At 33.7% G+C, this 13,527-nt stretch overlaps 1 protein-coding gene across 2 annotated transcripts in view; it reads left to right on the plus strand.

Moving 5' to 3' along the window:
- Positions 1-13,527, plus strand: part of PLA2G4A (phospholipase A2 group IVA) — a 180,124-nt gene that overhangs the window by 39,442 nt on the left and 127,155 nt on the right. Inside the window, exon 3 of one of the 2 annotated variants that reach the window (XM_031937047.1) lies at positions 13,066-13,147. In XM_031937047.1, the coding sequence (XP_031792907.1) occupies positions 13,066-13,147 (82 nt within the window). Of the gene's footprint in view, positions 1-13,065; positions 13,148-13,527 lie in introns of those variants that run through there. The other variant, XM_031937048.1, reaches the window with a different exon arrangement.

The following is a 13,527-nucleotide window of genomic DNA, read 5'->3' on the forward strand; positions in this document are numbered from 1 at the left end:
ACAATGCAGCACCATTTTTTAGGATTTTAAATAGCTCGGTTGTAATTCCATAACCTCCATTAAGTCTTACTGTTAGCAGTGTTTCCTAGAACCCACTTCATTTTCCAAGATCTAGATCAATAACTACTCCATTTAAATTGTTGATGTTAAGATCTTTTTTGTATAGTTATTTTGTATATTCTTGCCACCTCTTCTTAATCTCTTCTAGTTCACTGAAATCCTTACTATTTTTGTCTTTTGTCTTGCTCACTTTCCCTTTGATTTCTCTATTTTCTTGAAGAGATATTGTCTTTCCCACTCTATTTCTTTTCATTGATTACTTAAGAGAAACCACTTTCTCTGCTATTCTCTAAAATTCTGCATTCAACTGGATATATCTTTACCTTTTTCCTTTACCTTTTTCTTTCCTTCTTTCTTTTGTTATTTATAATGGCTCATGAGATAACTATTTTACTTTCTTTCTTTTCTTTTTCTTTAAAATGACTTTGTTGTCATTATTGCTTCTGTGATCTAATCTTTTAAAATTTTTGTCACTTCCTCTTCATATTCTTAAGACATATTATTTAGATCATATCTATATGGGTTTGATAGTTTTTCCTACTTTCTTCAATTTAAATCTGAATTTTGCAATAAGAAGCACATAACTAAGGCACAGTCAGCTCCACATCTTGATTTAATTGACTATATAGAGTTTTTCCATGTTTAGCTGCAAAATATATAATCAATCTAATTTACAAATTGAGTATTTGGTGATGTCCATATCACCTTTTGGGTTGTTGGAAAGTCCAACACTGATAACTCAGAATAATTAGTAGGTGCTGTCAAACAGTATAGATTTGTCAGCTACCTAAGAGCTGGAAATATAGTCAATTCAATTCAATTTAACCATTAACTCTTATTCAGGGTCTACTCCGTGTTCAATTCTGGAAGTACAAAGACAAACATAAAATAGACTTTGCTTTTGGGGAGTTTATATTTTCCTTGTGGGATTAAGTAAATACACAGTTATATGTCAATAAATCAGTTAGTCAAAATCAATCAATAAGTATTTATTAAGAATCTTCTATTCTAGGTACTGCGGTAGGTACAAAAAATCAATTTCAAGAGGGAAAAATGCTAGTACCAGATGAGTAATCAGAAGAAGTCTTATTTAAGAAGTATCTAGTACTTTGGCACTTTGAAGAATTGGGACTTATATTCAAAGTTTTGTAAAATGTGAGAGACTCCATTGAGTTGGTCCAGTGATTTCTAGTTCAAGTGATGGCTTGCTTTTTATAGCAATAGAGATGAGACCTATAATTTTATTGGTTTAGATTGAATTAATGGACGAATGCATGAAACATTTATTAAGGTCTTTCTATATATATAAAAACCTGTGCTAAGCACTGAGCATACAAAAAAAAAAAAAAGCAAAATATTTTCTGGTACTTCTTTTGTAACTTATTGTCTGAGAGATCTGCCCAAGAACACCATGAGATTATGTTATTTTCCCAGAATCTCATAGTCTGTACATGTCAAAAGTAGTCTTCTTGTTTCCTGGCAAACCATTTATCAGTTTTCCCATGCTACTTCTAATATGATGTGCTTTCCACAGTGGTGGGAATTACAAGAGTGGTACAATGTAGAATAACGTGTGTAAAAGAATTAATTTTTATTTGTTTAAGGTAGCTTGGATTCAGTTAAAAAGAAGATTTCCCAAATTTGTGTCTGATTATTTGAGGTTTGGTATTTCCATGATGTGGCGAATTACTTTGATATATCATGAATATATTAAAGTTACAAAGAAAAGCACTGATGTAAACTTTAACCCCCTAAAAACCTTTTTCTTCTGAAAAATGTTGAATCATTTTCTCTTGAGTGAAGAAATTCAAGCCTAATCAAATCATTTCTTAGTATCTAGAAGTTGGAAGATTATGTGATGATCAAGTATGATGGAATTGGCTTTTTTCAACAATGAGATGATTCAGCCCAATTCTAATAAATTTGTGATGGGGAGAGTCATTCACATCCAGAAAGAGGACTATTTGGAATCATGGAATAGAAATTTCATTCATACCTGTTTGGTTTGATCAATTTAGGATGTCCAAATCCCTCAGACAACCAGACATAGCTTTGATTTTAGTCCTATGGTTATAGGATTTTCCTGAAAATTGGTCTCTAGTTTGAGTGGTGGTACTAGTTTAAAAGCCACTTCCTGATGAGTACCTAGCATCTAACCTCAGAACTTTGGGAAATCAAGGCTGAATTATGGCCATTTTGCTCAGGATTACTAGTTTTTGAACTGTTCTCAGAGATAAAACAGATGAAAGCTACCAAGGACTTGAGCAAGTTCATTTTTTTTTCTGTGCCATGTGCTTATACATGCCATTATTTAATAGTGTTTCTCCTTTGTTTGTTTTGTATAACCCACAAAATGCCTGGATTTTCTTGACAGGACAATTTTATTTGGTATAATTCTCCTCATTCTTTTTTTATTAAAGCTTTTAACTTTTCAAAACATATGTGTGGACAATTCTTCAATATTAGCCCTTGCAAAACCCTGTGTTTCAATTCCCCTCCTTCCCCCATGCTCTCCCCTAGATGGCAAATAGTCCAGTATGTGTTAAACATGGTAGAAATATGTTAAATCCAACATATGCATACATATTTATACAATTATCACATTGTACCAGAAAAAAAGAGAAGCAAAATAAAATGCAAACAACAATAGAAAGAGTGAGAATGCTATGTTATGAACCACACTCAGTTCCTACAGCTTCTCTGGGTGTAGATGGCTCTCCTCATCACTGAAAAATTGGAACTGGTTTGAATCATCTCGTTGAAGAGAGCCATGTCCATCAGAATTGATCATCATATAATGTTGTTGCAGTGTATAATGATCTCCTGGTTCTGCTCATTTCATTTAGCATCAGTTCATGTAAGTCTTTCCATACCTTTCTGAAACCATCCTGTTGGTCATTTCTTACTAGAATAATAATAATTCCTTAACATTCATATACCATAATTTATTCAGCCATTCTCTAACTGATGGGTATCTACTCAGCTTCCAGCTTCTTGACACTACAAAAAGGGCTACCACAACCATTTTTGCACATGTGGGTCCAATTCTCCTCATTCTTAAAAAATATCTCAGCCAGATGTGTATCTTTCAGCAAGGGGCCAGAGTACAGTGCCCACAGAAAGATGTCAAAGTACATATGTGGCTCCATGAGAGTTAATAGCCCAGTAAATTTAGGGAATTCTCCCAATTATCCTTACTACATATAGTAATTATTATTTGAATTATGAATTCAAATGGATTATGAATTATAGGATGTGATAAAATGAGGGAAAATTTAAAAGGTAATTAAAAATTGGAACCTTGATTGAAGTTATAAAAAAAGAACAAAGCTAAAGAATATCAGTTGAAGTTTTTTTTTGTTTTGTTTTGTTTTGTTTTGTTTAAGATTAATCAGCACCTAAAAGAGAGGCTTAAGCTTTTTATAAAGGGAAAAAATGATGACTAAGTGTGTTGGGGTGAGATTTGACATCTCAATTGAAATATAGCACTTCTGACTACTTAATAGCAACCAACAACATGTTGATTCATTACTTCCCCTAGGTAATAATACTTTCTATTGATTCAAGTAATATAATTTCCTATGGTTCTGGCATCTGCTGTAGACCTGACAATTTCTTTTCCAAGTAGGAATCGGCTCAGTTTAGTTTGAGATTAGATGTGATGATGGCATTGGGAAATAAGACCAAAGTTTTTTTTTTTTTTTTTTAATAATAGTTGGATAAGAACTTCCTTTCTTCTCTCCTATTTTGGAAATATTTTAAAAATCAATTCTTATAAAATATTCCCAAGAAAGAAAAGGAGTAGGCATTAAATAATCTGATTTAAAAATAGACATATCGAAGGCCATATTTTATCTGTCCAACAAACCTGGAAGGTAGGTACTATTATTATTCCCATTTTACAGTTGAGTAAACTGAGGCTGAGAGAAATGAAATGATTTGCTCAGGATTATATAGTTAAAAGTGTCTGAGTATGGATTTATTCTCAGGTGTTCCTGACTATAGGTCTAGTGCTTTTATCTACTTTGCCTTCTACCTTCAAGAGCCTTGAAAGCTAGTATGTTTTATTTTTGTCTCTATATTTTTGGTGCCAAACATTGTGTCTGGAATATAGAATGTACTTAATCACAATTAATAAATGAATGAATGAAAAGAAATTTTAGTCCTTAATTTGTACTAAGCACTGAGCTAAGGGATTGGGGATGCAAATTCAAAAGCTAATATAATCAGTCCCTATCCTAAAAAATAACACACATAAAAGAGTTTTGGCTAGAAAGGAGCCCTTTGAACTAGACATTTGTTAGGATGACGAATGAGGAGGAATAGATTGATATATTATTTCTAGGGAAAATGGTATAGTTGGATTTACTAAAGTTCCAGAACTGGAGAAATGTATTTATGGTAACAGGGAAGGTACATGAGAAAGGCCCAGTACCTGAGAAATCTGTGGAGGAGGGAGTAAAGTGAAATATGGATAAGGATGGAGCTTGTCTTAAATATAGGCCAAATCAGACAATCGCCAACCAGGACAATAGCTCCAGAACAGACATTTTAAAGATGATCTAGGTAGTCTTAACCTGTCTAGCTAGAATATGACCAGGGAAGTAGAACTTTTCTCTTGTACAGATCAGATAATTATTTGGAGATTGAAATTTAGGGAAACTAGAAGTGGAAACTAAAAATGGAAGAAAAAAGGGAAAAAAAGAGAAAATGGGAAAGTTCAAGGAAAGGGGATTAAACTAGTGGTAGGTGTTGCTAGCTTGATTTGTATTAGAACTGTGAATAATTCTTTAAGTGGAAATGGAAACAACATACTAAATATATAGTTCATCTGATGTAGCTTTGCTTCAATATGACACAACTGAATAGAATGATTTTTCTCATCATATGTATGTTTTTACTCACTCTAGAACATACATATACAAGAGAGCTCTTTCCCCCTCCTCCAATTCATAAATTCTTCCTGGATCCTCTGTTGTATGGATGGATTCAGGCCCAAGAGCCGCCTTCATTCCCACCCTGGTGTCCTGTTTTAACTTTTTCTGGATGACAAAACCATTCCCCTTTAATTGCTAACTCATCCAAGAACTTACCTCAGTATTGGGGCTTCTTCATTCTGAAGCTTGAAGCCAATATACCCCTTTGCTACATCTCTCTACTTGTTTCCTTTTGGAACCTTCATTATGTGAACCTTCATTCTCTTTTGTGTGTTATCCCATTAAAATGTAAGCTTCTTGAGGGTAGAACCTCCTGTTATACTTAGCATATAACTTAGGGTATAACTTAGCATATAACCATATAATATATGCTATATAAATGTTTATTGTCTTTCTTTCTTAAAAATAGATCTAAAAGTGCCAATGGTCACTTTATGTCCAAAGGATAATGCACAAAATTCATATAGCAAATATGTGAGGCACAAAAAAACTATCAATGGCTAGGATGTTCAGGATTCCTAATGATTATTATTCAAACTATGCTACTTTTCCAGTCAGTCCTCTCATATCTGATCATCGGTACACAGAAAAAAGACACAGAAACACAGACACACACACAGTTTTCATGCTTGGTATCTTCAGGATGGTATGTCATTCTTTAAAAAGGAAATATTAGTAAAACAGTTTTGACATTTCCTGATGGTATATTTCAATTATATACAGTTAATCAGGTTATACACAACTTTTAGGATACGGTTGTACTGAGCAATTGATTTATTTGGCTAGCTACAGATACGTAAAGCATAAAAGGTATAAATTACGATTTGGATGGAAAAATTTCTACAATGCATCATGCATATGTCTTCATGAAAGCATCATATAGAATACCATTTAACCTTTTCTTGATGACTCAGGGACATTATTATAAACATTTGGTATCCTGATGAAGTAAAATGATATCTGCAGGACTTCCTGGAACTGTTAGTAGCCCCAAACTTCTATGCTTTTAGAGTTCTTATATCTGATTTTTATAATTAAAAAAAAAATCCCGTACCTAGCAAACACCAGGTAAAACAGACATTTCTATATAGATAGTAAAACAAATAAGATTTTCTTATTTAAAATAATTTATATTGCATTGTGATTAGTAAATTATGCACGTAGTTTGTCTGCTTTTCTTTATTTTTGGTGAACTACTTATTCCCCCAAATAGTACATGTACAATTTTGAAAAGATGCCATACATAATCAATCAGTAATTATTTTTAACAAAAGGCATTGTGCAAAATGCTGTGGATAAAAAGAAAAGTTAAAGACAGGTCCTGTTCTAGAAGAAATATTAGCCCAATTAAAGGTGAAAGAGAACATGAAAATAATTGTGCAAATGAGATTACACAGGAATTGCTGGCAATATTTAATTGTCAAGAAATAAACTCCTTTCTGTTTTGAATTACTAGAGTTCCATAATTCCTATTTTTTTCTAACACCTATGCAAGTCCCAATTTCTTTTTTGTTTCTTTATGTTATATTTGTCTAGATGTACCTATAGTAATGTAAGTCAAGATTGCTCACTATTAAAACTTTAAATTTTATTTCTCTCTGAAAATTAATGTTTCCTTTAAAACAACATAAATTTTTAACCAATTTTATGTTCTATTCTCCTTTGGCAATCTGGTTAAGCCCTTTTCTTATAACATTTTTAAATGCATAAAATAAAATACATAGGATTACAAAGCAAATTAATTATTCTGAAATATAGTTACATATATATTAAAGTCACAAGTTAATAGACCCCAAGTTAGGAACCCTTATGTTAAGTATTTAGATGCTATTTCCAAATTGCCATGTGCAAAAATGTGCACCCCATTCTCTCTACATATAATATATGGCCAAGACATTCTCTTTGTGAGGCCCTGCTCTGTTTTGTGAAATTATTCTCTATTTCTGGGCTTATTCCTTAGGTGACTATAAATTCAAAGTATTTATTGTATTTGAATTTTTCTTGTTTCCTCATATATCCCATCTAGTCTTGGGGCTTGTTCTAGGATAAAACTATTCTCTATACTCACTCCTAGATGGTTTAGGTAAATCATCTTAGGCCCCAAGGTGATATCTGAGACTAGGTTCCTCTCTAAAACTAGGTACCTGTCTGGTCATATTTCCTGCTATAATTAGGGGCTAAATTGCTTAGATTTTTCTTGACCGCAGAGTGCCTATGGCCTCCAGATAGATTCCAGGCTTATCTTTTACTCCAGGAAGGACTCCATGTTTACTCTGGGCTAACCGCTTCAAACTGTGGGTTGTATGAAATATGTAATTGCTGATTCTCTTTAGTTTTCTTTATGATTATTTCTTCTGGACCATTTTTAGAGTTTTATGGGGATGCTTGTGAGGCACATTGGATCCCTGGTGGTATGGTAAATAGAGCACTGGACAGGAGTCAGGAAACCCTAAGTTCGAGTCTGGTCTCAACTACTTATTAACTATGCCAGTCACTTCACTTCTATTTGCCTCAGTTTCCTCAGGTGTAAATGGGGATAATAACATCAATTATCTCACAGGGTTGTTATGAGGACCAAATGAGGTAATATTTGTAAAGTGCTTAGCACAGTGCCTGGCATATGTTAAGTGCTAAATAAATGCTTATATCCTTCCTCAGGGAAGGTCAAGGTCAAACACACTAGCATTTGTGATATATTAATATTAGGTAATTATTATTACATTTTTAATATATAATATTAGATTTTTAAAAATCTTTACCTTGCAATAAGACACTTATTGTATTTGCTTGTTGTTGTTTTTATGTGTGCTGCTTCTGATCTGCTTCTGGGCTTGGACTGGATATCAGGACTCTTAAAAATTGTATTAAATATGAGTAAATGGAACTTGAATAAAGTTTTAAAAGAATGTCTAGTGAGTAAGAGCTCTAGTGTTGTTTAGTTGGTGGTTGTCCTTTGTTCTAGAGGAAGATCAAAATGATATCACTGTGTTGAAGTCAAGGTATAGTGTGTCTGACTGTGACTGATTTGACCATTGTGAGGTTCTACCATAGGTTAGGGATAAAAGTTCATATGAACATTTGGGGTGGAGATGTCTCTAAATTTGCTCATTTCATGTTTCTTTTGAGGTATTGCAATTCTGCTTTGCTCATAGAGCACAGCACTTTTGACCCAGGTGCACTATGCTAGATGGCCCTTTGCCAATATCTCTCACATCATACAATTGATTCCAGTGTTTTTTAGGGGAAGCTTGGGAGTGTCCACTTCTTATTTAAAATTTTATTTAAAAAACAGAATAAGAAAGGAGAAAAACAGAAAAGGAATACAAAACAAAAGAAAACATTGTCATGTGCCCAGGAGAACATCAGGAAGGATTCAAAATATATGACAATGAATTATCAGTTCAGGAAAGTATATTTTTAATAAAAGAAATTATATTCATGAGCGTCCATCTTTTCTTTACTTCTTTGAAAATAGTTCTTTTGTTTTGTGCTGTGCACTTTTTTACTTTATTTTTTTTCCTCCCTTTCATTCCTCTCACTTCCCCTAAACAGGCTATTGTTAAAAAAAGGATATATGTATGTATGCATATGTAGATATATACATACATATACATATATACAAATCTCAGTCTTCCCCACACACACACTTCTTTCCTATTCCTGCTGACTCTTTACTTTAATTCTGCTTCTTAACTTGCCTTGCTATTACTTTATCTCCTCTCTCTTTTGGATCCCTCCTTTGTCTTCTTCATCCACCTTTTGCTTCCTTCTCCTCCACCCATCTCTCCCCCCTTATTTCTTTATAGATTTTGGAGGGTGCTATATCCTTAATGGCATATATGTAGTGTTGTCTACTTAATCCATTCTTGATGTGAGTGGGTTTTCAGAATTATGAGTTCTCCTCCCCCCTCTAATGCCTTTGAGTTTATTCTTCCTCTGCACCTTATTTGTATGATATAATTACTATTTTTATCTTAATTCTGCCCAATCTTTCTTTTGAGCTATCCTATTGATGATGTCGATCTTTAACATATGTCAGACATTTTCTGTGTAAAAAAAAAACCCTAAACACTGTGTCCATGTTAAGTTCCTTGAAATTGATCTTTGATATTGGCACTTATATGTTAAATTTTCTATTGTTTGGGTTTAGTTGATAGAAAGTCCTGAAAATATGTAAGTTCTTTGAATAATCATTTTTTTTTCTTATTCATAGGCCTACTTCTTTTGATTGTCAGTAGGTAAGATTTCAGGACCTGTTGTCTTTTGTGGTTGCTGCTAAGTCCTGTGTACTTCTAACTGTAGCTTCAGTGTATTTGAATTATTTTTTCTTGTTTTGTGCACAATTTTTTCTTTGATCTGGGGATTTTGAAATTTGACAAGAATATTATTGTTTTCCATATGGGGATGTGTTTTCCATAAGGGATATTGTTGAAGTGGTGAACGATGGATTTTTTCCGTTGTTACTTTCCCTTCATGTTCTATCACTCTAGGACAATTTTCTTGGATTATTTCTTGAATTATCGTGTCAAGGTATTTTTTTTGTTTGTTTTTTAAGTCACAACTTTCAGGTAGTCCAATTATTTTTCTATTTTCTCTTTTTTATTTGTTTTTCAGATCTATTGTTTTTCTTATGTTTCAAATTCTGCTCTATTTTTTCATTTTTTATAATCTGTTTTGTTATTTCTTGGTCTTTTATACCAAGATTTTATATCACTGGCTTCCCCTTACCCAATTCTATTTTTCAGAGTTATTTTCATCTGTGAGACTGTATCTCTTTTTCTAGTTGATCACCTCCCCTCTATAATCTTATTTTTCTTGAATGGTTTTTATTGCATTCATTTATTTGTCTATTCATTATTTTTTAATTTTTCCTCAATGTCTATCATTTGATTTTTGAGTTCTTCTATAAATTCTTTCTGGGCAAGGAGTCACTTATAATTATTCTTTGGAATGGAAGTTGTTTTCTTTATACTTAGGTATCGTCCTCTGAAATGAACCCTGGTCTTCCCTGTTCTCATAGTAAGTTTCTGTGTTTGGGTTCTTTATTCATTGTTAATTTAGTTTTTTTTTTTTTTAATAATTATTAGTGGGGTGGGGAGATGTATGTATGCATATAGTGCCAGATCTATGTTGATGTGAGTGGGTTTTCAGAATTATGAGTCCTCTTCCCCATCTAATCCCTTTGAATTTATTCTTCCTCTGCAACTTATTTGTATAACATAATTACTATTTTTATCTTAACTCTGCCCAATCTTTCTTTTGAGCTATTCTATTGATGATGTCAGTCTTTAATATATGTCATACATTTTCTTTGTAAAAAAAAACCCTAAACACTGTGTCCATGTTAAGTTCCTTGAAATTGATCTTTGATATTGGCACTCAAACTTTCCTTCAGGTCTTCCTTCTGTCCTAGAATCCCACACAAAGACCTCTCCCCTCCTGCCCACAGCAGCAGCCCTGTCCTACTGCTTCTGCTCTCATCACTTTCTGGTTCCTTCTCCGCCAGGGCTATGGCTCTGTAGTCCAGCTTGGGCTGGAGTTCCTAATCAGTTGAGGCTCACTCAGTCTTCCTGGACTCAGATTTCCAACTCCACAAGATGTACAGGAGATGAAAGTTTCTGGTGTTCCTGCTGAGATTCCAGCCACACGTATCTTGTCCTAGGGCTCCCCACTTGATGTTTCAGCAGAGCTAGCAGTTTACACTTCAGTTGGGTTAATTCCCAATCCTGAGGTCTTTTTTTGGATATTCTTGGGTTGTACCAGGAGGTCCCTGTCCTGCCCCACGCCATCTTAATTTTTTACAAGTCTATGTTTGGCCAAAGGCGTAAATTTGTTCTGTTTGTGGGAGAAATCTGGAGAGCTTGAAATTTACTGACCTAATCTGTCATCTTCTCAGAATTCTTCTCCATCACTTTTTTTGACTTTTATGTGAGTGCTTGCTTTGTGTGTGTTCTCTGTAAAGTAGTCTTTTAGGCAAACTTATGGTTTCACATTCAAACCACAATCAATAAGAGTTGTGTTCTCTGTAGTAGAGTTTGAATGCTTGTCAGATTACCTCTAGAAAAAAATCTCAGAGTCTGGTGCATTATCTTGCCAGATGATTTTGAGTCTTCCTAAGATAATTCATATGGAAGCAATTCAGTTTTCTGGAATGGTATTAGTAGATTGTCCAGATTTCAATAGCATACAGTAATAAGCTCAGTACAATAGGCCCTCAGATCTTTTGTTTGGTAGGCAGTCTAATACCTCTTGTCTCCCACACTTTCCTTCCAAACACTGAGCAAGCTCTGGCCATGTGTGTATCAATCTTATCACCGATATGTAAATCTTTGAAAAGCATACTACTAAGGTAAGTGAGCTTATCTACAGCATTCAAAATTTCTCCATTTGCTATAACCATATATGGATAGCTTGGTACTGGCTGATGAGCAGCCTGTATTTTCTTGGTGTTAATTATTAGGCCAAAATTAGGAGAAATAGTAGAGAATTGGTCATTGTTGCATCTCAACTTCAGAGCTTTGATGTTCAGAGTTTCTGATGCCTGTGGTTGGAGTGCTAGCTCTGCAGTCAGGAACACCTGTGTTTTAATATGTCTTCAGACATCAATTAATTGAGTGATCTGAACAAATTGCTTAATCTCTTTGACCCAGTTTCCTTATCTGTATAATAAGGATAATAATAGCAACTATCTCATAGAGTAATTTTGAGGTGAAAAAATTTGTAAAATACTTAACATAGCATCTGGCACTATATAAACGCATATTTCTTTTCTCTCCCCCAATTTATTTTCTCTGCAGAAACCTTTTTTTATTTCTTGTTTGTTATGTTTGTATTCAGAATTATGAAGTTGGTTGTATAGCTGAACTACAGATTAACAATTCATCTATAATTTATCATTTTAGAGTATGACCCTTGGTCTGCCCAGCCAGTATGAATCAGGAGTAGTATTTGAACTCAGTTTCTAGACTTTAAGGCATCATGCAGCATACAAAGTACATAAATGAGAAACTTTAGATATAATGAATACAAGCTCATTTAATACAGTTCTTTTAAAAAATATTTCATTTTTCTGAACACATGCAAAGATAGTTTTCAACATTCACCTTTACAAAACCTGTTTTCTAATTTTCTCCTCTCCCTCCTCCTCCCTTCCCAAGACAGCAAGCAATCTGTTATAGGTTAAATGTGCAGTTCCTCTAAACATATTTCCATATTTGTCATGCTTGAAAAAAAAATCAGATCAAAAAGGAAAAAAACACAATAAGGAAAAAAATGAACAAAGAAAAAAAACAATAAAAAGGTGAAAATATTATATTTGATTTCACTCTTCATAGTTCTCTCTCTTGATAGGGATGGCACTTTCCATCACAAGTCTATTGGAATTGCCTTGAGTTGCTTCATTGGTGAAAAGAGTCAAGCTCATCACATTTAACATCTTGTTATTAACTAGTTCCTAACCTGTCATCTCTGAATTTAACAAAAATGTTAATTGTATTTCAATATAATTGGTTTCCTTTGCAAACTCACACATTCTATTTTATTAATTTAAACCATAAACTTGAAAAAGTCCTCACCAGACTGCGATAGTGGGGGTCTATGAAAAAAAAAAAAAAGGTTAAGATTCCCTGATTAAAGTGGGATACCTTCTGCATAGAAGATATCCTCTCCCTGCCCCCATCCCTTTACCTAGCTATAATTTCCTTTCTCTTACCTGACTGGACTACTTCTTTTATAGTTGTGGAATGTGATTGTAGCTATAATATGCCTAGAGAGATGGAACAGTGATTTACATTTTTTTCTTTGAAAACTTGGCAGTCTACCTTGAGCTAGCAGTAAAGCTGTACAGATATTTTAGAACGTGGTATTAACTTCCAGTGAAATTTCAAGGTGGGTAGGTGGAGGAGTAGGTTCACAAGTATAGAACAAAAATGTTTCTGGTATGTATTTTAATCTCTCTCTGACTTGGATATCCTTTTATTTGGACTAAATAGAAAAAAGGAAAAAAATAAGCAATTTATATTTTCTTTGGGGAAAATTTTACTTATCAATTTGACATCTGATTTTTCAGGTGGAGCATCAATATTCGCACAAGTTCACTGTGACTGTATTAAGGGCCACGAAAGTGACAAAAGGTGCTTTTGGTGATATGCGTAAGTATCTTTTGCTTAATTTTAGAGGAAGCCTTTTATTGTTGCCAGTTTTCAAAGCACTGGGCTTGATATAATGAGCTGGAAACTTTCCTTTCTCTACCATTTCTCTGAATATTAAATATATACATCTTTTTCTTTTCCTCCCCCAAATAGTTCAATCTGTCAGAACACTTTTTATGTAAATATAATGTTTCCTAGTGGTACTTGAAATTTGGCAAAGTATATGTGCCTGAAAAATGGAGCGTGTAGATTTTTTTTTTAATTACATTTTGGAAAGAATTCTGAAGTCAGGAGTCCAGGGAAGCCACTGCAGTGCTAAGTTTTACCTACAGAAAGGAAAATATCAGTGTCCTCTTCTCTTCTCTTCTCTTCTCTTCTCT

This window comes from Sarcophilus harrisii, chromosome 4, assembly GCF_902635505.1.
Source record: "Sarcophilus harrisii chromosome 4, mSarHar1.11, whole genome shotgun sequence".
Lineage (NCBI taxonomy): Eukaryota > Metazoa > Chordata > Mammalia > Dasyuromorphia > Dasyuridae > Sarcophilus > Sarcophilus harrisii.